The sequence below is a fragment of the Esox lucius genome, chromosome 8 (genome assembly GCF_011004845.1).
Source record: "Esox lucius isolate fEsoLuc1 chromosome 8, fEsoLuc1.pri, whole genome shotgun sequence".
In the NCBI taxonomy this organism is placed as follows: Eukaryota; Metazoa; Chordata; class Actinopteri; order Esociformes; family Esocidae; genus Esox; species Esox lucius.
Genome location: NC_047576.1, coordinates 35473836 through 35501427, shown reverse-complemented (window position 1 = coordinate 35501427; position 27592 = coordinate 35473836). Strand labels below are relative to the sequence as shown.

The following is a 27592-nucleotide window of genomic DNA, read 5'->3' as shown; positions in this document are numbered from 1 at the left end:
CTCCTTATTAATTCACTTTCATCCACTGTGTTTGTGATAATTATGATGTGACTGCTTGGAAAACTCCTATAGGACAGAGGAGGGATTGTAGTGCCCACGCCCAATCCAACCCCCACCATTCACTAAGGGATAAAAACAATGTGAAAGAGACTGAAGAAGAAAATCTAAAATCTAGCCCATGCTGTTATGAAAACCTAATTAAAAAGAATATTTTCAGCCATCTATATTTGTTTTGTTGTAGTATGTGAGAGGCTAGTGTGATCAGAATGCAACGAGAATGGGACTCAACCCTCTAGAGGTGGTAGAGCATCACTTGGATTTTGTTCTCAAATCCTCATCCTAGACAATTAAACTATTCATGCGTAGTAACAATGAGTCTTTACACATTATATTTGGTTAATGAAGCCAATAGTATCCAGACTACTGGAATGTTTTTTGTAATGTAAAAGTTAAAACAACATTTTATGTCAAATACAGCTTTGGTCTGCACAGTCAAACACCATGCATTGCTTATAACTCTTCCAAAGACAATATCTAACAGATATCTAATAGAACATGTAATAAAGAAAAAAATATATTGCCTATCATTCACAATGTATATGATGTATCACGAAAGAAAGAAAACTGTAATGGTGTATTAATGTCTGTGGTAAAAACTTAACAGTGTTTTGTTAATTGCAGTGAGTGCAGTTACCTTAATATACACAAGATGGCGCTAGTATGCAAGTTTGACAGTAGTATATAAGACAGTGGGTAGAAATTACATTTTTATAACTTATTAAGGTAAGCCAACAATATTTTTTATTCCCAAAGCCCTGCTCTTTAAAAAACCCTACTCCAATCTCAAAAAATGTATCAGTTAAAGAATAGGACTGAGGAAATGTAGGTATAGAACTGTATAGATTCCTTAAGGAATAAGAGTCCATGTAATTGACAAAACTAAAAAGGCATTCCCGAGTTAGTCATATATACCACAGTAATTAAATGCACTTCACATACTAAAGCACTATAAAATCCATGTTAATACCCTGGTGTTACCATTGTACATACTGTATTACTTCACCGAACTCAACTTGTTAAATTATGTTACATTATGTTACTTGTTATCTTGTTACATGACTAACTTGTAATATTGTGGGTAACGCTTTGATCACACCTATAGCGTCGGTGAGTTTTGGTACACCGGAAGTCAAATACTTTCCATTGGAATGCCGTGCTTGCCTTTTAACTTTGCCTTGCAAGGCGTTCTGTGTTACGTGTGTTGGATATATCCAACACATGCATCAAGTTTTATGAGAAATCGGTTAGGCGGATGTGGTAGCAATTTAATTTTCAAATCCCTAGATGATGCATGCACTGAAGTTTCTGGATTGACGCTGTAGATGTGATCGATCCCTTATGATCAGATATGCTGTCTGTAGTTTGTGATTCTTTGGGACATTTTTGGAGAATGCTTTTTCATAAACATACGGTAGCCAACCATGAAACGGACTTAGGCCCTACTGTCAAGCTTTTAATGGCTCCATTAGGGGCAGTAACGTAGCGGCTCTTAGAGCCAGGATGAGCCTCTACCTCCCTCAACCCGTGGTGTACAAGACGCATCCTTTTCTGCATTCTTCTTCCTTTACTCGTTGTCCAAGTCAAGTCCACGTTCTTCTGATTGGGTGCGTTTGTTATTCCGCTTGAATTGACCGCGTGGAGATTGGCTGCGGAATGGTGTACGTCATCCAACTAGAGGAGGTTTACTTGGGATTTTCATTCTTTCACTGACACATGCAGAGCAGGCGACCGTTGGGGACTAAGTAGTGGTGTAGCGGTGTTCGCAGAACAGGAGAGAGGCGGTAGACTTCTATTGGAACATTTTTGTGCGTGCTTCATACACAAACTGCCGGAGTCTTCTGTGGAAATTATTGCTTGCGTAAAACAGATCATCCTGCCTTGGACTGGCCTCTGATTCCTAAAGAAAACAAGAGAGAAGGCGAAACGGTGGCGTCACGAGTGGAAATACTATATGAAAACTCAATTTGCTTTACTTCGTTTTTGTAGTCAGTCACAGCAGCCTATTTCGGAGGACGGGGATCGCGATTTCAGGGACCGCTGCAGAACAGTCTCACGTGTGTCGTTTGATTAATAGACTAAATTGATTAAGATAATTTCCGCAATAGACTCGTTTTCTGGACTGCTTGTACTCTTCATTTTGTCGACCGACGTAGCCCAAGCTTATCCCTATACCTAGTTGCCCATAACATTTTTAGGAAATCTACGTGTCATACAGATTCAACCATTACTCTCAAAAGGGACAAACGAGGTGGGTGTGTTTTAATGTTGTTATTATGGTTCTATATGTGTCGCATCATGACACTTTATTATTATTAATTACAATGTTTGTTGTAGGCTACGTGAGAATAATTAAGATATAGCTTAGGCTATATGTAAAATGTACGACCATTATGAACAGAATATGGGGTAGTTTTAATTTAAAATAATATTAATAATCTAGTAGGATATTCATTCGTATATTATGCTACTGCAATTACTATAACCTATTGTCAATATATTTGTAAACATTGCGTATATTGAGGCAGCCAATTACGCCTTCTTTTCGATGTCATATCTATAATCCACCGTAGCTTCCATTTAGTTAGACTTTCCATTAAAAAGCAGCCTCTAGATTGCCAGAACTAGAATGGGGTCTGTTTAGCCTAGGGCTGCAGCCGGGCGGCCTGATGTATTTTGTATTTTTCCCGACTCCATCTCGCTGCTCCTAAATTGCCTGTCCGTGTAATTACTTGAGTTAGCCCATTTAAGTTAAAAGCGTCCTCGCCCGCAACTAACTGAAATATTTTCTCTACCACAACTCGGAATGAAACTTGATGATAGGCCGTATTATTAATCTAGGGAATCATTTCCTCACCGGCATTTTGATTCATCCCCTTTTAGATTAAATCAGCACGAAGGTATTGCATGTCCCTAAGAGCCTCCGCTAATGAGGGATACTGAATGCTGTTCTCCGTGCTGCGTTTTCGCTCCCTCCCCTCCTCTAATTACCTTTCAACGAAGATTTGGGTTAGCCCACCACGAAGTCAGTCTGTATGCTGAAAATCGGAAAGGATGAGAATTAAAAGATATTACGTTTAGTCCTGCTTGAAAAGTGTTACATTGCATAACTAGATAATCACACAGGATTTTGTAGGATAGCAATAGTCTGAATAGTGCACTCAGAACATTAATGTATTAATCCATAATAGCCCATATAGCTAGATTGAGTCTCAGCGGAGGCTACACGGGCTGGACAAATTGATTGGGACTGTGCTTACTGGGCAAACCTCATGCAACTTTTATGGCTTCTCAATTATTAGCACTTCTGTGTCCACTCAGTCTTCCATCTACTATAACAAGTAAAAGGCAGACCACCTTTTTTCTCATAGAGAAAATAACTTTGACAAGTGTGAAGTTATAGCGTGGTGGACTATTGTGTTATTCAAAATGCACTGGGACACCACAACAAAAGGCAGTCCTTGCAGCTCTTCTCTAATTGTTTACTGTTCCTTGGTGTTATCAGTGAACACACATCACACCACACATGGACCCGAAAACTATTGAGGAAAAAAAAGAAAGGGGGAGAAAATGAGAGAGATCAAGGTCAGATTAGTAAATTACTTGTAGCCCTTCTGTTCTGTACACTAGATCCAGTTAACACACTGAATGCAGGGAAGAGACCTAGTGTTGTTTATAAACACAGTTATTACCTTCTGCAGTCCGCTTCAGCAGCATCAACTAACCGTGACATGCTAATTACATATGAACACATACATAATTACCATTTGGTTCTGACCATGGATTGGATTTTATTGGTAAACTCCACTGTAGGTACAGGTCTGTACAGTCCGACAGAGCTTTCATAGACTAAAACCCTCAGATGCTACTTGGGTCTCTCATCCAGCTGGGTCGGTGATGATTAGGTGTGGTTTACATGTGGCTAGTCACGTGACTGAGACAACAATGTAATTCAAGCCTACTTCAATTACCATGTCACAACACTGCTCTGCTGTGGACCAAAAATCTACATTTCACTCTACACTCATTGGTTCAACTATACACAAATAACCTGTATAGCCACATGGCTACACAATGGAAGTATCACATTATAGCAGCTGTTGTCGCGGGTGTGTGGAGAGGCTTATGTACCTGCTCCTGAACAATGAAGTTAAAAATGAATGATCAAATATATGGAACAAAAATACAAATACAATAATCCAAATGTAATTGCACTTATATACCAGTCCAAGTAAAACTGTGGAAAATACTGTACAAAATGATTATGCCATCTTTTATGTCATAATGCTGTTTCTGACAAAGAAGAACATGTTCATGATAGGAATTCTCTTTCTGACCTTTCCAAACACACTACCAGAAACGTCTTTCAGCAGTCCCCTGCCATAGCATTTGTATGTTGAAGTGTATGTGTTGTAAATAATACAACAAAAGGGATATGTATAATTATCAGTAGCATCACTTTTTCTTGTTTGCACATCCATCGTCATCAATTCTTTCGTCACTAGGGACCATGGTGAACCCTGGAGGCAACAGCCAGCCCCCTCCTGTGGGAGTAGGGTCCCTGTCTTGGAAGCGGTGTGCAGGCTGCGGGGGGAAGATTGCTGACCGCTTCCTCCTCTACGCTATGGACAGCTACTGGCACAGCCGATGCCTTAAATGCTCCTGCTGCCAGGCTCAGCTTGGGGAGATAGGCACCTCCTGTTACACCAAGAGCGGCATGATCCTCTGCAGAAACGACTACATAAGGTTGGCGGGTTGGGGTTAGCAGTTGTGTGTGTATGACTATGTATTTGTTTTTGTGTGTGTCTGTTTGGGAGATTTAGCATGTGTGAGATTCTACAGACATTTACATTTATAGCTTAAATACTTTAATTGTGTAATACATTGAGAAAAAAATAACGTAACAACGGTCAATGGATAACAAAATCAACAACTGATTGAGGGCAGGATTCAATCTCACACTGAAAATGTAAGTAAACTATTCAAATCATAGACTGTTCCAACTTGCCTGAATTTCATCAACTCATAATGTGAATCAGTAGTGTGTATAGCCCCCACGTGCCTGAATGCACTCCTGACATCTGGGCATGCTCTTGATGAGATGGTGGATTTTGTCCTGGGGGATCTCCTCCCAGACCTGGATCAGGGCATCAGTGAGCTCCTGGACAACCTGTGGCACTACTTGGCGGTGTAGGATGCACAAGTACATAATGTCCCAGAGGTTCTCAATTGGATTCAGGTCTGAGGAACTTGAGGGCCAGTCATTGGCATCAATGCCTTTATCATCCAGGAACTGCCTACACACTCTGCCCACATGAGACCGGGCATTGTACTGCACCAGGAAGAACCTAGGGCCCACTGCACCAGAGTAAGGTCTGATGATGGGTCTGAGGATTTCATACTGGTTCCTAGCACATGGAGATCTGTTCAGCCCTCCAAGTACATGCCTCCCCAGACTATCACTGACCCACCGCCAAACCAGTCATGCTGGATGATGTTACAGGCAGCATAACGTACCCCATACACTCCAGACTCTTTCACGTCTGTCACATGTGCTCAGTGTGAACCTGCTTTCATCTGTGAAGAGAACGGGACATCAATGGGGGACCTGCCAATCAAGCTGCATGGTGCTGGGCTGTGAGCACAGGTCCCACTAGAAGATGTCGGGCCCTCATGCCACGCTTATGGAGTCTGTTTCTGACAGTTTGATCAGAAACATGCACACCAGTAGCCCGCTTGAGGTAATTTTGTAGGGCTCTGGCAGTGCTCCTCCTGTTCTTCATCACACAAAGGATCAGATACCTGTCCTGCTGCTGGGTTGATGCCCTTCTATGGCCCTGTCCAGCTCTCCTCGTGTAACGGCCCATCTACTGCTATCTCCTCCATGCTCTTGAGACCGTACTGGGAGAGACAGCAAACCTTCTTGCGTTGGCACGTATGGATGGACCATCCTGGAGAAGCTGGACGGCCTGTGCGACCTGAATGGGCTGCAGGTATTACTTCATACTACGATTAGTGACAAGGACACTAGCAAAATGCTAAATTAGAGAAGAATCAGTCAGGAAGGATAAGGAGAGAGCAGTTATCTGTGGCCACCACCTGCAAAACTACACCTGTTGTCACTTTCATTTGCACCAAAACAGGTGACATTGATTCACAATCGCTAATGCTTCCTAACTGGACAGATTTATATCCCTGAAGTTTAATTGACTTGGTGTTATACTGTGATGATTACTTGTTCCCTTAATTTTTTGAGCAGTGTGGTTAGCTCAAATCAACACTATTGGCTAATATCTGCAGTCTGTAAATAAATGGGTGGGACATTAGTTGAGTCTGCTGCCACAATTTGATTTGAGTTGCTCTCTTCTCAATTCTGCAGACAGATGCACAGGTGTTGCTCTGGTCTCTATCATCACAGATTTCAGGGCACGACTCTGTTCTTGTCTCCAGCCATTCATGATTTGTGAAATGGAGCCCGGTATTGTTTTTCTCGCTGTCAATTCTGACTCTTCTGAGACATGTTTGTTTACTTGGTGTAATTTAGTTAGTTCTGTCCAATATATTTTCATGTAGAATATATCAGTGTAGTGTCAGCTATCTATTCTTATTCCAGAGTATAGTGCATTCCTCTTAAAATCAATTCAGTCATAATGAAAACATTTGTAGTTAATGAAGTTGCTATTAGTAAACCATGGTTTTTAGTGGTGGGGGATTTTGTGTCATGTTAATTCACAAAGGAATACACTTGGGCATTTATGTTTCTATATGCAGTGAAGAGTGAACAACACATTAGAAGATGTTTAAATAATTAATTTAGATTCTGCAAATGTTCTGGCATTGTCCAGCCTCATACCAGGAATATAAACGTTTTCCTTTCCTTCTCATCAGTCTGCGTGGGGTGAGCTGTGAGCAATTCCTTCAACCAATAAAACATTTACCCAATATTGATAGATGGCTCTGTGTGAACTTTAAGTATTTTTCAGCAAATGTTCTATATTTGCAGATTAGTGTCAGATGCAGGCCTCCGATTTTTACTGTATTACCAATAGTCGGGCAGTTGCAGATCGTTTAATTTTTTTATAGTTGTGGGCGCGTGAAATAATAGCTGACCCTTGCTGGACTTGTGTGTTTTTGTCTTTTTGTATGTACAATACAGATCCATCATTAAGCAATGGTACAGTACAGGCAGTCCTTAAAAAATATTTGCTCTTCCTACAATATATGCTGTGCTCCTACACATGTCAAATCAGTTCTGTAATTTAGAGCCTTGTGTACAGTTACAGTAACTTGTGTTCCATAACATTTTGGAAGGTTGAACTTGTATTTGTGAATGTCTGTCCCAGATAATTTGGCAGACATAAGATGGATGTTACAGTAATTAAATTAAAGAATACACCCAGACGTCTGTGAAAATAGTATCTCAAGTTCAACTTTCTTCAGGCATTAAAGTCTCTCCTCATTGAATTCTCTGCAACCCATTCTCCATAGGTCTGCTGACATGTTGACAGAGAACAAGAACAAATTAGATGTTTTCTTTAAGAACATCTGCATCTGAACATTTGTTTGTCATGTCATGTTTCATTTAGTTACCTGAAAGAGGTATATGAACTAAGGGCTGTGCAGCATTTGTGTTGATTTGGAGACTAAATTGCATAGGCATAGATGTCTTTTGTTTCTGGTGGAATTTAAAAGTGTTGGTGTATTAGACATAACTTTATATTTTCTTTAATTAGTAAGAAAGTATTTTTTATTATTTATATAATGTGTCTGAGACACTTAACCAGCTAGCATAACTCTTGGTGATGACAAGAAAAGCATTCTCATTCTGTTAATGTGGAATCACCTGATTTGGCAGCCGAATCATTCAACCAAATTACCTCACGAAAGACGAGCCAAACCTCTCAGTGGGTACAGACGCAGTGTGATACAAAGGTCAGGAGTTGATTGAATAGATTTTTCTTATCAATAATTTAGCATGTTTACATTTGGGAGATCGTTGTGTTATTTTTGTATATGCTTTTCTATCTGTGAAGTACTGTGCTAATCATAATTAATTTGAATCTCAATTTAAAACATACATTTTGAAGAAATATTGGTTATTGAATGATTGCTGTATTTTACCCATAAAGGAACACTCTTCTTTTGATTTATTTATTTTTTCAAATATGACCTATGACCATAAGTGTGTAGGAGCAATATGAAACACACCCCTACACTCTTGCATGACAATATGTTCTCTGTGTATGTGTTCTATATTTATAACTGTAATGGTGCATGATACAATGATGAATGTAGAGCCTATGTTTGTGTTATGATACACAGAACATTTATTAAAAACTGTATAGAAGCATTCACACATAGCCAAAATGGTTATTAAATTAGATCACTGGTGTTTTTAAGAGGGTGGTCTTATAACCCTTTTTAGGTTTCAGAGCTTGTAAAAGGCATTATCAAAATACAAAAACCAGTGAAGTCCTGTCCTATGGAGAATTCCTCCCCAAAAAATGTTCAGTGCTTTATTTAGACAGATTAGAAACATTAGAAGACAGAGAAGGAGAAGACGTGGGACTGGAATAAGTTGAAATACAACCCCTTGGGCAGTAAGATGGTTAATTTTGTTGGAATGTAATTGTCAACTTACTCATTCGTACACATAGCCACACTGTAGATAATTATTTTGTGGAATGCGAATTCTAATAAACAAAGAAACGACTATCATATAATTTATCCAAAGTAATGCAGGTAATTTCATAGATATGTTAATTTCATTTAAAAAGGAAAAAACTAAATTAATGTGCTCTTAGATTTATTTTCAGAATGTATTCATTTTTTTTTTTGCAGTGTTGTGTGCAAGTTAATAAACAGGGCTGTGGATGCAAGGACTGATCATCCAAGATATCAAATTATAGTTTGAACCATGTTTGGAGGCTATAGAGGGTTTACATTTGTTTGAAAACATTGTATTAAACCAAAGTATTGTAAGTTGTAATGGCTCATGATAAATTGCTATTATAACAATCAGACACAATTATGTTCAGTGATAAGAAAAGATACCATTTCCACATTTCCAACGTTTAATTGTAAAGACAAATAGGGTGTCCTGCAATGTTTGCTGTAACACTTTTAGTTAGTGCTGGTGGATTGACTACTTATACTTAAAAATGCCTGACAAAGTTGGATGGAACTGGCAAATTATCAGATACATAAATACATGTTAAACATTAAAAACGTTCCAGAAGAATTTATCAGATTCTAAATGGGATACAATTTAAATCAAGAGAATAGTGTTTCGGCGCTTTAGCAAGACACTACACTAAAACAGTATGTACCTCATTTTGCACTAAATAGAGTTTGAAACACCAAATGTATTTAAAACCTTTTCCAGTAGTTTTTCCAGTTATTACCACTTTGTGGTACAACAAACCATGAAAACGGTTTAAAACATCTCAGGATGATGTGTTTCACTGCCACAAAAAAAATTACAAATATATATATATATATATATATATATATATATATATATATATATATATATATATATATATATATACCAGTTTGAGTGTTACTATGCAACTCAGTTAAATGGGACACCATTCATAATTGGGCTAAAACCTAATTAAAATAGGAAGGGACAGTGAAGGGAGGGAGGTAAACACGGTTACACCTTTCCACTTGTAATGTAATGAGAGCAAGTTGAATAGAAGAGCTGGAGGAGCTAAAACACAATTTGTATCTTAAATGGCACACTATTCCTTTGAACTAAATAGGGAAAAGTGTGCCATTTGGGACATAGCTCCAAGCTTGCCCTACACTACACTAGCCTGTGATCTGAAGAGAGATAAGGAAAGGAAAGGTGAAGAGAGAAAAACATCTGACAGTGAGTCCACACAATTAAAGGCTTTAATTAGAGTACCCCTCCATTTTGCTTTAGTCCTGATGGGTTTTATCTAATGAGATCTGCTCTCTGGCTCCCATCCGCTCACTAGCTATGCTCTGCTCAACTCCCAATGACGTGTCCCTGCCATGAATGGGAGCCACATTGCAAACAAAACATTTAATTAACCAAATTGGCTTTTGAGAGAAGAGGGGAAAGAGAGAGGCAGGAGGTTTATGGTTAAGGCCAGTTACTTGTTGGTTAGTTTGTTTTAACAGGATACTGTCATTCTGTAATAGATTATAAAATTTCCCTTGCAGTATAATTAATAGAGGTACAGTATATCTCTAACTTTTCTTAATAAAGCTGATGTGTAAACTGCTCTACCACCCAGATTGTTCAGGACGCAAGAGTGAAAATGAATCACATTATGCCTAATGTGAGACGCATGACCTAAAATGATTATCAGCTACCATCCATCAAACAGGGTAGACCGAGAGATACTACAAACACTAAGGCTAAGCCCCACTCTGTAGGCTCTCTCTATGCCTCCCAAAAATGCATCCCAAAAATCTAGTGCACTACTTTTGATCAATGTCCTAGTCAACAGTAATTAGGTGCATTATATAGAAGGTGCTGTTTGCATAGCGCCTGGTATGTTTTTCTATCTTTATGAAACCAATATAGCTACCAGCTTTGCTTTAGCTTGCTTCAAAGTGAGTGGGTAGCTTTGCCTATTTGAGATCATGTTGTGTTTAAGCCAGAGGTGGTATTATTTGTCGGTCGGGTTTAGGTGGCGAGAGAGAGAATTAAATTTGATAGTGTAGCAATCATGTGCAGTCTGGATCCATGCTAAAAACAAACACTGACCCGTTAATTAAATAGAAGTTAAGTAATTAAATATAATTTTTCCAATAGAATGTGCTGCTAGGTAAATCCAATTGTTTGTTATTTAATATTACTTTGAAGTCTGGCCACTCAAGCACTATGACAGCAATGGGAGCATGTGAACTATTAGGGCCAGGAAAATAACCAGGATCTTAGAAATTAATTAAATCATGTGCAATTTAAGCAAAACGTTTATCTTGATTTGTCATAATAATAGAATTAATTCAAGGCCTTCAATTCACAACAGACCAGATCTGTTACTCTGAATTAACCATCAACATGGCCTAGAGAATTTGGCTGATACCCCCCTACAAACCACCCCCGCTTTCCTCTCCTCTCACCACCTCCCAACCTCTCTCACTCTAATGTAGCTCTTTCCATTATGCAAAGCCCGGCTTAAGTATCAATATAGCCTAGTGCTTTTAAGGTGCTTTGGCTGCCGATGTAGAGAGATTTTTTTTAATGGACTATGTTGCAGAAATCATTGTTGTGCGGTTACTTTACTGCCGCTTCAAAAAGCCTCAGCAAGCGGAACGAGGCCTTGCATTTACCAGACAACCTAACAACACAAAACACTGCAATGCTATATTTCACCTTGCACTCTCAGTGCGGTGTGCACAGAAATGACATCCAGTAGTCCCTGCCTACTATTGACAGACAGTCAACAGCACCAAATAATCTTTTAATGAAATACATAGCTTCTAGTATCTCTAAGTCAGATCCATGAAAGGGAGGAGGGGCAGGGGACACAGGGGAAGTAAACACAAATAAATCACCACATTGCCCATGTGTTGGTTGACAAAACCATCCTCTAATAATGTGATTGGTCAGGCAAAATGATTCAAAACCTACTAAAGAAACTTGTTGAAATCTCTGAACCTCTGATTTGGAGGGAAGGAACTGAAAACCAATTGTGTCATCACAATTAAAGAGTCCCCTGACCTTAATTATACCGACCTGGGGCTTTCTTACTCGCTCCTCACCTCTACTACTCTCCCCTTTGCCCCACTCGAATGTAGGAGCTCAATGGAAAACATAGACCATTAGGAGTACAAGTCCAGACTGATAGCAACTTAATTGAGCGCCTAAAGCCTTCAGCCCTTTAAATCAAATACTATCAGCCACCATCCACTGGCCTGGTTATTAACCTAGTATGTATAGAGGCTCAGGCATGGGGAGATGAAATTAAAATGAAGAATTGCAAGGGGAGAAAATCCACACAGTGTCTCTGCTTTTTCTTTTAAACTGCCCCAAAAAGAAGTCCTTAATGTCAGGGGAAATTAGTCAATAGATACAAATAATGGTACTGCTGCTTTTAGTTGTAACGTGTTGTTATATTGTAAACAACCATTTAAGAAGACAATATTTGTGCTGTAGTATAATCGTTTTCTATATGTTTATGGTTATATTCAGTAGTTCCATTTTGACAACACTGAGAGGAGAGGTCTTGGTGTCGAACAAAACATTAACGAGCACAATTTTGTACATATCTGTATGTTTTTACAGACTTGGAGGAGGATAATTTGAACAGGATTGTACTTTTTAAAGTCCAGATACTTGATACAAACTCATTTATTCACATAACATAGTATTTGTATTTAAGTAATGTAGACTGTTGCGACTGCCACACGTTTCACGTTTTTGAAATTGACTTTTTGATAGAGTCCTTCCAGTCGATGCCAAGACAAGCTTCCTATTGAAAGGCATTTCAGTGGCTCCCTTTACAGTGGACTCTCTGTCACTCCATGTCAATACATTTAACAACTACTTCACAGGCTAAAGTCAGTCAGAGAGTGGACAGCTGAACCAAGTCTAAGACCTGGGTATAGTATAGATCATCCATTACATATGTGATTTTTTTCTGGTATTTAATGTTTGTAAATGAGCAATGGATTTGTCATACACCTGTATTAAAATTGTTCCCTTGGTAAGAATATTTTTTATATTCTGCAATATTATTTTAAGTTAGCTAACTCTTTTCATTTTAAAGCTGTTAATAAATGTAGAAACCAATGTGTTTTATTTATTAATATGTAAATAATTTAGTGGACCCTGTTATCCACAGTGACCTACAGGAGTAGTAAAACGCCTTGTTGAGAGGCGTTTGTTCATCTTGTCATGCCAGGGATTTGAACTAGAAACATTTTAAGTTAACGTCTCAACATTCAAACCGTTAGGACATCTGCGGCTCTTTATGCCTTATCTGCAGTTTAGGTTGAACATGTTTGTCTTCTGAGTCACATAAACCAGTACGTAACCACTCCCCTCTATCCCTCACTCTTTCAGAGTCTTCTCTCTTCCTCCTCTCTCTCTGCCTCTCAATACCTCTCCCCCTCACCCTTTTTCGAGCATGTCAAATGCTGTGGTCTTATTTGATTGCATAGGAAAAGTGCAGTGATAGAGCAAACACCCAGTGAGATATGATGACAAATGGGGCCAGATCCCAGTAAATTACTTTTTGCTCAAATCGAAATTTCATTCAGTTTGTTGCTCGGTGAGATGAAGTAATCTAAATTGTGGACTCAGAAGGCAGATAGAAGGGAAGCTGGAGCAAGCATTTCATTATCAAGAGGCAAGAGAGAGAGAGAGACAGACAGAGAGACAAGGACAGAGAGAGAGAAAAGTGGAGAGAGAGAGAGAACGAAAAGGTTTAGGGATGAAAGAGATGAGCAGAAGCAAATCTGAAGTGTTGACACCATGATTGAAAAGGTTAACCCATCCACATTGAATATCAACCCCAGTGGCTGCAATTTTCAGATGGAACCCGCGTTACTGACTGAGCATGCTACCTGAGTCTTAATGGCAAAGGCACCCTGTCTCTGCCTACATGGAGAATGATATCCTCCGTCATTTCCATAACGTTAGGATTAAAGTAATTTAAAGCAAGCGTTTTTAAAATATAGTTATGATTTCATTGTGGAAATAAATATAAATAATCATAGGGAAACATGGCCACAAATCTGACTACATTTTTTAAACAATTATATGATCTGATGAAAATCTGGACAAGATCAGGGTAAAGGACATGTTAGCACCAATGAATGAATCAGGTTTTAATAGTACATATGAATTGAGAAGACTGAGTAATGAAATTATGCTTGTCAATCTGCCATTCCCTTTAGTAGGTTGCATCTCTAAAAATGTAGTAATGTTAGTGTTTTTTAGTGTATGGAGATATGTACATTTGATGTTCATGGTTGCATTTCCAATATATTTCCTTTCCTGTCCTGAAGGTTATTTGGGAACAGTGGGGCGTGCAGTGCTTGTGGTCAGTCCATTCCAGCCAGTGAACTGGTCATGAGGGCACAAGGCAATGTGTACCATCTCAAGGTGAGCACATCTCCTCCTCATACATCTAAACAGGGTCCTGCAGTGTCTTGTTTAGCTCACTTAATAAAAGCATGGTACTTGTAGCACCAGGGTTGTTGGTTTGATTCCCATGAGGGGCCAATACTAAAGATTAGGAAAATATATGTATTCACTACTGTTGTTCTGGTAAATGACTTAAATGTATAAAGGTCTTGTTCTTTATGGCATGCATTTTATTTCTTATTGTTTGCTTTAATTTAGTACCTAATTAGTACAACCTTGACCTCACATAGTAACAGAACTATAAAAGATATGGTACATACTATCAGCATTAAAACTTTAAGCAGTAAACATATAGTAGTTCTAATCATTTGGTAATAGCTCATTTACCGTTTAACTAGGTTGATCATTTATGCACTATAATACTAGTTATAAAACTGGTGGTTTTGATACTGGATGCTGAGCAGCGTTCCAAGCTATGTTATAATGGTTGTCTAAACACACTTCTGCCTGCTAACAGTTACATCTGAAAATGTTTACTGCGCCTCAGCAAGAATTTAATCACATTTACATTGCTGTCTGAAACATCCATTGTATATCCCCATGTTTCTAGCCTAGCACTGAGTTTGGTACTGCAAGGTTAATTTAAATCTAGCGGTTTACCTGTCTGAACATATAAGATAAGTTTAAGTTTTAATATTCAAACTACCCTTACTACAGGCAACCATAATAAAGTGTGAACCGTGCAGTCGAACCGTGCAGCTTCAATGTTAGTATTTTCAACATGGATAGATCCAAGTAAATGTCAAAAGAAATTCAAAAAGATGCAGCTACTCACAGTCCAGTTTATTTTGTTACAGGACTAAGTTAGCTGAAGTATCTGAAGAAAAAGCAAGCATGTGGCGCAAATGTTAGGCAGGTGCTGGAGTCTGGTGTAGCGGACTAAGCTCCCGACTATCTGTGCCCTTCCTCTCTGTTTCATTCACAAATAACTTTCTCCTCAGCCTCTTTTTTCTAGCTGTCCTGTCATTCCAAATAACATAATACAAATTAATATATAGCTCCGGAAAAAAATAAGAGACCACTGAACCTTTTTCTTTCCTTTTGAGTGAGGAACAGAAGGGTTAAAATTAAGAAACCACTGCAAATTGTATGCCTCTGTTCCTCACTCAAAACCTTCCTTTTCAAAAGTAAGGAAAGTAAAAGGTGCAGACTTGGTCTGGACTATATCTGAATTTAAAATGTTATGCTTATTCTTATCAAAATAAAATTTGAATTATAATGATAAGTGATTGATAATTAAATATGGTGTTAACTTTTTATAAAAAGAATAAGGCAGTTCTGTATCAGAAAAACAGTCAAAAGTAAATTGTCAGGCTAAACAACAATGTTTCTCTTGTGAATTTATTCATGATTGACACCACTGATTCTGATTCTGAAAACGTAATAATTTTTTTACACAAGGCAAGGCACAAGGCAGCTTTTATGAATATAACACAATATCATGAGTTATATCTCAGTTATTTGGATTTTAAGTGGAATGAGATTTTATATAATTACTTTTTGTTGTTACCATAAATACTTTCAGTTCCTGGACAGTGTATTTATGTTCTCTCTCCGTTCCCCCACAGTGTTTCACATGTTCTACCTGTCGGAACCGGCTGGTCCCAGGTGACAGGTTTCACTACATCAATGGCAGTCTGTTCTGTGAACACGACAGACCCACAGCACTCATCAATGGCCATTTGAGTTCACTGCAGACTAACCCATTACTGCCTGACCAGAAGGTATGTTTCGTAGGACTCAATCGTTAATTAAAGACAACGATAAAGATGCCTAGAAGCTTGCACATCTGACTAGAAACTGAAGGTTTGCTGGATCGAATAATTAAGTCATTAAGGTGAAATATCTGTTGAAGTCAGTTAACCATAGCTGCTGTCAGGTTTAGAGGTAAACCTATTGTAGGTTTACCTCTAAATCTAAGAAAGGTGGGTGCTGGTCTGTCCCTAAATGGCAGACAAGATTCTGCTGTATGTGGTGTTGGAGGGACAATAGGGGGAACTCTTTCCTCTGGTCTAATGATCAAATCCCAATGCCCCAGAGTAGTAAAGTGGACACTCACTACTCTGCCTAGGGTGATGTCTTTTGGATGGGACGTCAAACAGATGTCCAAAGATGTGTAAGGGTGTTAACCCCCAGTGTCATGGACACATTTCAGGGACCTTAAATGGGTTTTAAAAGTGAAGCGATCATGTCTGAATGGGTACCATTTTATACATGACATATATTGTGTGATTTGTCATGTACGTATGTCCAGATATGTTCACCACATCATCACAACCACTCTGTATATGGAGTATGTATTTGTCCTAATATAGCCACACCTGACACAGAGGGAGAGACAGATGTGTAAAAAGTACAAAGTAAAAGTACTCAACTGGGTTCCGCTGTGTTCACCACTTTTGGGAAGTATCTAATTAAGATCTAAATAACCAGGTAAAGGGAGTTCAAAACTAACTAGTGATCAATTAAATAAAAAGGAATAGTGTAAATTATCAAATAAGGACACTGATGAGTTATGAACTCTGTTTACATGGTCATTTAACCCTTCTTTAGGAACTTCCCAAAACTGGTGAACACAGCCGAGTACTTCTACTTTGTACTTTTTACACCCCTGGGGAGAGATATATTGAAACTTCAATTTCAGTAAAGTAAAATAATATGACCCTAAGGAAGATTGGCTAAAATGTATGTCAAGCCATGCCAAGGTCATTGATGATAATTCAAACGTTCCTAAAGGAATGCCAGTTGTGTTTCTTGATTACTAAAGGGTGAAGGCATGTTCAGCTTTTGATGATGTCATGACATGATCTGGTTGAGCTGTTCAAACATCATAAATAGTGTGCAAGGACAGTTACTTTAGCAGGAATAACGCAATTTAACAGACTTCAATTACACACAGTCAATTACACACAAATGGTATATTCCAAAGCCTTTCTGAATCTGAATAAATATTAGTATAATTTCTTTTGTATAAGCCTGTAAAATAATGTTGGTAGGGCTGTGTATTTTCTTACAGCCTGTACATAGATGATCAAGACATACATGTGTTTTGTTAATGAAAACATTTGAGTAGGCTCACTCTTTCTCCCAGTATGCTACATTTCAACAGTTTTTCCTGATCTTGTGAGCGCACATTCTGTTTCACTACACTCATCAGTCTGGATACACACATGCTCTAAACGTTTGGTAGGGCCGTTGAAGAAGTTATTCTTCAGATGACTGGACCCTAAACCTAAACAAAACAACAATATATATGAGTATGTTGTTCCTTTTAAATTTTGCGCTTTTTGTGGTCATCATCAACTAAAACCCTCCCACAGATTATCAGAGAACGCTGATTGACCGGAGTAAGACACAATTACATACAGGCTGATGTGTGGAGTGAAACAGAATGTGAACTCGCCAGATCAGGATGGTCATATGAGGCTAATAGATGACACCCCTCTATCCAGATAGGAAAATCCAGGTGCAGTTTGTCCTGTGTCTTAAATAAATAATAAAAACTATTACTTACTTGGGGGGAAAGAAAAGAAAGTATTAACAGGCTATAGTTGTCATGGTGTTGTAGGCAGGACACATTATTATTTAAAACGTTCTTCAAAATAAATACTGTCTTCTGATTGTTGCCATATAAAAAAAAGTTGAGTCCTATACATTTTAGGAAGGTAGTAGGCCAGAGATTGGGTTACTTCAGGCCTGTAAGTCATGGAGGGTGCGTTCCTTCTGGCGGAAGACACATATCTCAACATTGAGGCAGGGCCTTAACCTGAAATCAAAATATTAGGAAGAAAAACAGGGTAAAATTAAATAAGTTAAATAAGAAGAAAGGATTTCATGCCTATTGCACAATTCACAGAAATTCTAAATTTTCAACACTTTGACAGTGTTTGACATTAATATTAGTTTACAAGACTAACTTGTCAAAGTAGTAGTGTTTGTGCACGGTTTCAGTATTCATGTGTATATATGTTATGTATGAATAAGCAAATGTGTGTGTCAGGTTTGAGTACTGGCAACATTTTAATTCACTGAACATTCAATTCATTTTACCAAGGACATACATATTAAGATAAATGCTATTAAATAGCTAGCATCAAACGCACATGCACACAGTACACTTAAATTTGTGTGCAAAATTGTGGAGGCAATCATGTCATGTGGGTGAATATTTTTTTTTCTCTCGTACCTAGACACTTTGCATTGGGCAATAAGCTTGGGGTGAGGTTAACAGCAGATAAATGTATGGCTAAACAAAACTGAGTATGTACAAATTGTTTCTAAAGGAGTGACGTTGTGGGAGGCTGCATTGCAGTCATCATTGGTGCTGCATCTAGCTAGAATTATTTTTCTTTCTTCCTGACATTTATTCTGGTGGCCAAAAACTGGCAACAGCTAATGGAAACATTAGTGTGTATATATGGGTTAGACTTTATTCCTAAAATAAATAGGGCCAGGCTTAGTCTGGGGCTTTGGCTATTGAGAATAACTCTACAGATGTAACCACATGCAATTGTTGGAATATTATTTTAGCAGCACTCGTGCTCCGAAGTCAACGTCTACCCAGACTATTTACATGGTTCTAGTACAGATTTTAGGAATAAAGTCTGGACTCAACTAGGGATGTTGTGATATACCGGTATTGACGATAACCGTGATTTAAAAAAAATATAATATTGATATCATGCTAATAATACATATATGATAATATCGTATTCACTAGGTGAAACTGAAGTTGTATTTTTCACAAAAACCCTCTCGGTTTTTCGATAACTTATTCATGTCACGTATAGATAAACCACTCGTTAGCCCCACTAAAACCCCCGGGAGATATCCGCAAAGACGCGCTGTTTTAATAGCTTATTCACATGGAAAAAATGACATATTTTTCCAAAAACTGCTTGGTTTTTCCATAGCTTATTAATGGACAAACAATGCCTGTGCTTAAACTATGAATCTGGATCTATACACCAGCGTTTGAATTAACACCTTTTCTTAGCCTATTAACTAGGCAAACATTTTGTGTATTTTTCCACTCCTCTCTGTGTAAGGCCTTGTGGATCTTTTGTTCATCAGTTCATCTGGTTGCCTTTTCACTATCCATTAAGTGTACTTGTTCTTTTTGTACGCTTTTGTTGTTTTATTTGTACAGTTATGGTTACAGTCTCTCTCCACCTCCGTACACTCGTATTTTGAGTGTAATTAATTTGCCAAAAAAGAGGGAAAAAAATCACATTAAACAAAGTTGAAAAATGAATTAGAGAGCATAGATACTGCAATAATATCATTACCATAAATTATTTTGGCCACGATAATCGTGTGGTGAAAATCTGATATTGTGACAGCCCTAACAGCTAACAGAAATAGGTTTCTGTTAGCTGTTACCAGCTTTTGGCCACCAGAAAAAATGTCAGGAAGAAAGAAAAAAATACTATCAAACAGCAAGATGCAGCACCAATGACGACTGCAATTATTACTTTGGTTGACTGTTTTTTCAAGAATATCTGGGCCCTTCCTCTGACACCACGTGTTTTTGAGCACTTTATTGGCGGGGACTATGACCCAGTTGATTAACTCTACAGTTTGCACAACCCTCTGAAGCGCCTTGCGATAAAGGGCATTGTAGTTGCCAAGTGATGATGCAGCCTGTTACGATGCTCCCATCGGTGCAGATCTGAGGATCTGACCTAAAGGCTATCTTGCTATGATCGGTGATCAGGCCTACCATTGTTGTGATATCAGCAGACTTGATGTAGAACATTGGGGTCATTCTTGACCGTGGTGGAAGGAAGAATGGAATTGTGAACCATGACCAGTATTCTAAAATGGCTAAAGATGTCAGTCTTTTAGGCAAGATGACGAAATAAAGAAGAAAAAGTCAGAGATGTCACAGAAGGCTTTATCTTCCCTCATAGGCTTGCGTCACTGGGTAGCTTGTGGCTGGATATCCCTTTGTGTCCAAACCAGCAAAGAAGTGCTCAGTCTTCATCCTTTATTGACACTGCCTGTTTGATGGCTTGTTGCCATGGGATATGTACATATGGTACTGTGGGGAAGACGTCATATATATATCGTAGTGACTGTTATGGTAAAATTGTAGATGCTATTTCTCAACATGCTATTTCACAACCTCCACAACATAATCAAGTCTGTGTACTTAAAAGTACTAGTTCATCAGACTGCATGAGGGTTGACTGTATCACTGGTACTATTTTGTGCTTCACAGTGCCGTCCTGAATTAAGGCTGTGAAAAGGTTTTGCTGCTGTTTATCATCTTAATCTTAGAAATAGAACCTTTCATTGCAATTAATTCATTCAAATAATGATTTTATCAAGTAATATACATATATATATATATATATATATATATATATATATCAGCAATAACATGACCACTGACAGGTGAATTGAATAACAAGGCTGGCCCGTGTGGTCCGATCCAACAGACGAGCTACTATATTTTCAAATTGCTGAAAAGGTTAATGCTGGTACTGATAGAAAGGTTTCAGAATACACAGTGCATCGCAGTTTGTTGCATATGGGGCTGCGTAGCCCCATACAGAGAGATCAGTCAGGGGGCCCATGCTGACCCCTATCACTGCTGAAAGCGCCTATAATGGGCATGTGAGCATCAGAACTGGACCACAGAGCAGTAGAAGGTGGCCTGGTCTGGTGAATCGCGTTTTCTTTTACATCACGTGGATGGCCGCATCAAGCGTTTGTGTCACTTACCTGGAAATCACATAGCACCAGGATGCATAATGATCAGAAGGCACGCCGGCGGAGGCAGTGTGATGCTTTGGGCAATGTTCTGCTGGGAAACTGCCATTCATGTGGATGTTACTTTGACATGTACCACCTATCTGAGCATTGTTGCAGTCCATGTGCATCCTTTCATGGCAACGGTATTCCCAAAAGGCATTGGCCTCTTTCAGCAGGATAAAGCGCCCTGCCACAAAAGTAAAAATGGTTCAGGAATGGTTTGAGGAACACAACAACGAGTTCAAGGTGTTGACTTGGCCTCCAAATTCCCCAGATCTCAATCCAATCAAGCATCTGTGGGATGTGCTGGAAAAACAGGTCATATTCATGGAGGCCCCACCTCGCAACTTACAGAATTTAAAGGATCTGCTGCTAACTAACTCATAGTTTCAAGATTCAGTTGTGCTCAAAAGTTTACACACCCTTGGAGAATTGTATATATATGTACCATCATCATCATCTTCCGCTTATCCGGGGCCGGGTCGCAGGGGCAGCAGTACATATACACTCACCTAAAGGATTATTAGGAACACCATACTAATACTGTGTTTGACCCCCTTTCGCCTTCAGAACTGCCTTAATTCTACGTGGCATTGATTCAACAAGGTGCTGAAAGCATTCTTTAGAAATGTTGGCCCATATTGATAGGATAGCATCTTGCAGTTGATGGAGATTTGTGGGATGCACATCCAGGGCACGAAGCTCCCATTCCACCACATCCCAAAGATGCTCTATTGGGTTGAGATCTGGTGACTGTGGGGGCCATTTCAGTACAGTGAACTCATTGTCATGTTCAAGAAACCAATTTGAAATGATTCGAGCTTTGTGACATGGTGCATTATCCTGCTGGAAGTAGCCATCAGAGAATGGGTACATGGTGGTCATAAAGGGATGGACATGGTCAGAAACAATGCTCAGGTAGGCCGTGGCATTTAAACAATGCCCAATTGGCACTAAGGGGTCTAAAGTGTTCCAAGAAAACATCCCCCACACTATTACACCACCACCACCAGCCTGCACAGTGGTAACAAGGCATGATGGATCAATGTTCTCATTCTGTTTACGCCAAATTCTGACTCTACCATCTGAATGTCTCAACAGAAATCGAGACTCATCAGACCAGGCAACATTCTTCCAGTCTTCAACTGTCCAATTTTGGTGAGCTTGTGCAAGTTGTAGCCTCTTTTTCCTATTTGTAGTGGAGATGAGTGGTACCCGGTGGGGTCTTCTGCTGTTGTAGCCCATCTGCCTCAAGGTTGTGCGTGTTGTGGCTTAACAAATGCTTTGCTGCATACCTCAGTTGTAACAAGTGGTTATTTCAGTCAAAGTTGCTCTTCTATCAGCTTGAATCAGTCTTCCCATTCTCCTCTGACCTCAAGCATCAACAAGGCATTTTCGCCCACAGGACTGCAGCTTACTGGATGTTTTTCCCTTTTCACACCATTCTTTGTAAACCCTAGAAATGGTTGTGCGTGAAAATCCCAGTAACTGAGCAGATTGTGAAATACTCAGACCGGCCCGTCTGGCACCAACAACCATGCCATGCTCAAAATTGCTTAATTCACCTGTCTTTCCCATTCTGACATTCAGTTTGGAGTTCAGGAGATTGTCTTGACCAGGACCACATCCCTAAATGCATTGAAGCAACTGCCATGTGATTGGTTGATTAGATAATTGCTTTAATGAGAAATTGAACAGGTGTTCCTAATAAACCTTTAGGTGAGTGTATACACAGACACTAATTGCAATTTAAAAAGCCACAGGTGTGGGAAGTTCACCTTTAATTGCCATTTTCACCAGTGTGTGTAACCTTGTGTGTCTGTAACAAGACCAAACATTCAAGGGTATGTAAACTTTTGATCAGGGCCATTTGGGTGATTTCTGTTATAATGATTTAAAAGGGAGCCAAACAACTATATGATAATTAATGGCTTCATATGATCACTATCCATAAATAAAAGTTTTTTTGCATGATCAGTCATATCTTCAAAATCAAGGCCAAAATTTCACAATTTCTGCCAGGGTACGCAAACTCATGAGCACAAATGTACCAACAGTCAGGTCAGTCGGAGTAATGGTTGATTTTATGTTAATTTCTTTAGTGGTCATTAGCATCAGCGTAAAGGGCTACATTTGTGATGTCATAATTCAGTCGATTTTTGACATATCATCTAGTTTGTATGGCCTAGACACCTGAAATTTACTGGCGAGTAAATCCGATGTATGTTTCAGGATAATACTTTTTAAGCATTTGTTAGCATTAGCATTAGATTTTATGGAAAATTGTCAGAATTCTGTCAGCTGCAGTTTCAATGTCTTTTGAGATATGGTCAAACTAATGCACATGGTGACATATGGGGGTGGTATCAGCATGCACAATTACGATGAAGTGCATAGGTTATTGTTTCTTAATGGTGTGCTCACATGAACATTGTGCATACTTTTTCAATACTGATTTGCCATTTTGTCTGCCATCTTGCAATGTATCTCTTATTCCTCACCCTGTAGGTTGGCATTTATGAGACACCTGTATGCCAAAGGCCAGGTCAATTGGACTTATTGTTGATTTTAGGTAGATTTCTTTAGGTTTTGCCATATTTCCACTGTACAGAAGAATCCAGTATGGTGGACTTTATGGGTTCTTGAGGCTTTTTTGTTCATCATAAGACATGTGGTATGTACACAAAGAATCAGCATTCTAGTTCAAATGAGGTGGAAATGCCATAATTTTTTAATTAGCTAATTGAATCGTGCATTTTAGCGCCCCTGGTGGACAAATTGGGTTGGGTGTCGTTGAGGTAATTACACGGGGCTAAAGTTTAAGTGGGCAAAGTTATATAAAATGGTTACCAGGGACCTTTTGTGTTATTTAGCAATTTAGGCCACAATAATAATAATAACGATACTAACGATTACAGTAGGGTTTCTCCTACCGGAGAACTCCTAATAATCCTTTGGGGCTCAAGGAGCCCTATACAGAAAATGTAAAAGCATTATTATTTTATGTTCAAATTTACATTGTCTATACTTCAGCATCATGCCAGGGACATATCCGTGTTACTAAAGTTCATTTTAGGCGATTTTAGTCTGGTTCTGGTTTAGAATATTACAAGGAGCTGTCTTTGCGCTGAAGTCAAAGAGTGTCAGCTAGACCACTGACTAGCACATAATATTAGTTTATATATATAATAAAATTAGTACATACTTTTTTTCTGTCTGTCATGCAAGTAAGTAAACACACTGTTGCCTGAATGTTCATGCAATTGCTTTATTAGTACATTATCTGTATATGACAGATAATAAGACTGTTTGTGTGTATTCAGTAGAGGAAAGAGGTGTGCTCTTAGTACATCTGAGTCGTACTGATTTCTTTTAGTATTGTTAGGACTAGGAGAATGTATTCCACCTTGAGTGTAGCTACAGAAAAGCTACTCCATAAAGCCCTGCTTTCCTCTTTTCCTCCCTCTCTCTTTCCCTCCCCTCTCCATCACGACACATTTTAGGGTTTTTACAAATCAGCACTAAGAGCACCTCACATTCAAATTGAAAGCCTTTGCATTATCTAGCTTAATTTTAAATGTCTGTTTAAGCCTTACTCTCAGCCATCCATTGCATTGCGTCTCTCACAATGCAGGGTGCAATAAATATGAGGACTCATTGTTTATTGATGCAACAACATCAATTGTAGTGAAAATAGGTAAATTATTAACGTAAATTGGCTCCAGTGCTTTTAATTATAGTAGAGGAGAAACATGGAATTGTTAAACACTTACACATACTGTACACATGTGTGCACACAAACTCAGTATTTTAAGATATTGTGCAATCTCTTTAATTAAATGCTAAATGCTTAAATCATTTTGCTGAAGAGGCACGTTACTGGATGCAGATGATTGCTCTTATTTTCCTTTACTGGGATTCACTTAAGAGTATTGTCAGATTTCCTAATGCATTGCAGTGCTCAAAACTCCCTCTTCCTCGTTACTCAGTTTGACAGAACTACAGTAGTGTTTGTAACTCTTCCAGCAGTTCTAACGAGTGTCAAAACCAAGAACATGTCTGTGGTCTGTTCCAATGTGGATATGCATCAGTCTGAATGTCCATTGGCCTGTAGTTTTTATTATTGATTTCTAGAGTAACATAATTGGTCTTGTCTATGTTGATGGCGGGCTACACGGCAATATCGGTGCCTGGACATTTAATTCTTATTCATTAAGTAGCTTCCCAGCTTCACCCTAATCTCTTTGTTCAGGACAGACAAATTACATTTCTCAACCAGCACCTGAACCCAGGGGAACTAGACCCTCCCTACCAGCTACCGTACTTTAATTAGCCCCAAAGTGGTGCTTCACAATTACTAATGGACTCAAGCCTTCTCCCTGGAAGGAGGGGAAAGCAAATTGCCCTCTGGAATCTTAAAAAAGTTCTGACTGTTGGTGTTATCATAACAGGATAAAATTGCTCCTCAGCTCCTCAAATTGTCTTTGTTTCTTGGTTTCACAAATAATGTAGTTACTACATTTTGGGTTGTATTATTTCATGCATTGTTAAAGTTATATGAAAAAAACACTTTATAAATATGCTTCAAAGTTAATGCAGATGGCTCACAAAAGCCTCACTGATCAGTAAATTAAGCACAGGCTTTATAGAAATCATAAATAATTTGGAATCTTTATCAGAAAGACACAACAAATGTTTACTACATTGTTTTGAAATGGTACTTCTTTTTGTGATATTAATCAGACAGAAGATGAGAATTGTCTTTATTGCTGCAGTCATGTACATTTTAAACAGCAGATTCAAATAATGGTTTGAAAAAAAAAAGTATGCCCTTTGTCAACATTGCTTAACATGGCTCAAATTTCTGCAACTTTTCTTTTTTTTCTGTCCTTCAGGTGTGTTAGGAGAAAGGTGTGCAAGAAGTAGGTTGCGTGCCTTCATTTGAACCCTCGCCCATTGTCACACAAGACTTTTTTGGATCACCTTCCTGCCCTTCTGGCCCAGGCCCTCGGCTCTCCAGGCCCCCAGACTCTCACCTGAGCCCCAAGTCAGCTACTTCAATCTATCAATGACCCTGCTTCTCCCAGAACAATACCCACCATTGCACCCACCCATACCTCCCCTTTATGGATACTCTTGCACATGTGATGCGGCTGAGATAAAATTCTGAGGACTCCATGACTCTGACCTTGGACTAAAAGGAGACTTGATCAAAAATGGAGAGACAAATAATAAAGAGAGGAAGAGGATCTGAGAACAGATGGACAAAACCCTAAAATGATAGAGCGTTTTTCTTCCTTGTTTCCTTTTTCTATCTTTCTTTCCTTACAACAAGAATATTTCCTTGTTACATATTTTAAGTGTTGTAAAGGGAATATGTTTTGATTTTGGTGGTGTATAAAAGAAGACTGGGTTAAGAAGTATCCGTGGCTTTTTGTGAAAAACAAAAATACAATGTATTTGTTAAACTACCATTTATGTATGCATGTAAATGTGTTTGTCCCAACGTGGCTACAGTACATGCTGACAGCCTAAATGATGGGAAACACTGTTCTGAACAATGGCTAAAAGTAGTGGTTTGCCGCAATGTTAACAAGCTATCACCTGCTGAATGATAATGAACAATGGTGATTTTAAGTAATCAGGAAATGAACAGAAATTGATGGCCAATGTTCTGGTCAGAGGGGATAGGGCGACAACTCGCTGCTTTTATTTGTTCACCGGCAAGATGTATTTTGTCTTTACCCGCACCTCAACACCCCATAGCTAAACAAAATAAACATGCTCATAGTCAATAATGTAGACATTTTCACCAACCCTATAAAAGCTGAATGAAAGAGAAATCTATTTGTGATATTTTCAGAGACATTTTCTCCTCTATGGTGTATTTAAATAATAAAACAATTAGGAAAATAAAAGCCTTTTCAATTTCCTCTTAAAAATGATTGAATTTTTTTACCATGCATTGACCAACATATTTAAACATTAATAACTTGGCTTGGTACATAACATTTACTTTATTAGTTATGTTTTGGTCTAGTTGAATTTCAGTTCATATTTACTCTGCACTTTACACATGTTTATTGTTATTTACACATTTATTGTTACTTTTTTAAGTCCTAAAGGGGACAATAACTGAATTGAATCGTATTCAGTATGCAAGCACTTCTCTCTTTCATGTTAGCCCTTCATTATGACCCTGCAAACTTTTGTTGTAAAAAGCAGTAGTTGTTTTCAACATTGCAATTAGCAATTCTGATGATGGAGAACATCTAACTGCACTGAAAATGGAAAAACTAAGTATTTTGTCACTTTACTCTTCAAATGAAGTTTTTTCACTAATCACCTCTAATGCATGGTGGAAGTGAAGGAATACTCCCTTTGAATATTCACTTACTATAGAGAGAGCGAGACAGAGAATGGAGAGCGACATATGTCTCTACTTAGCGGGCACAAATGGAATGGGGTATTTAAAGTAATTTTTTGACCTAATAGGTCAGAGGAAGAAACCCAGGAATGGCCAAGATTTTGCAATGAGTGTCCCTGCTGACTGGTGTCATTATGACACTAGATGCATATTTTTTATCAGAAAATAATAATTCTGACAATGATCATTTCACGTCTTTGTAAATGTATTTATTA

The 27592-nt window shown here is 38.6% G+C and overlaps 1 protein-coding gene across 2 annotated transcripts; it reads left to right on the top strand.

Annotated features, from left to right (window-relative positions):
* The first annotated feature begins 1509 nt into the window (after positions 1-1509).
* Positions 1510-26882, top strand: lmo4b (LIM domain only 4b). 2 transcript variants are annotated; one of them, XM_029121433.2, is made up of 6 exons: positions 1510-2308; positions 4563-4803; positions 14053-14149; positions 15760-15915; positions 22052-22108; positions 25846-26882. In XM_029121433.2, exons 2-6 carry the CDS (start codon positions 4568-4570, stop codon positions 25852-25854), a joined length of 555 nt encoding a protein of 184 aa, XP_028977266.1. In that variant the 5' UTR covers positions 1510-2308; positions 4563-4567; the 3' UTR covers positions 25855-26882. The 2 variants fall into 2 exon arrangements, with proteins under 2 accessions (XP_028977266.1, XP_010864964.1); XM_010866662.3 differs by lacking the exon at positions 22052-22108 and having other exon boundaries at positions 1590-2308.
* Positions 26883-27592: the final 710 nt, after the last annotated feature.

Excerpts from the sequence above, each read along its gene's own strand:
- lmo4b (XM_029121433.2), top strand. The coding sequence starts at position 4,568 with ATGGTGAACCCTGGAGGCAACAGCCAGCCCCCTCCTGTGGGAGTAGGG. Across the intron at positions 14,150-15,759 it reads GCAATGTGTACCATCTCAAG|TGTTTCACATGTTCTACCTG; the intron begins GTGAGCACATCT and ends GTTCCCCCACAG. Across the intron at positions 15,916-22,051 it reads CATTACTGCCTGACCAGAAG|AAATCGAGACTCATCAGACC; the intron begins GTATGTTTCGTA and ends ATGTCTCAACAG.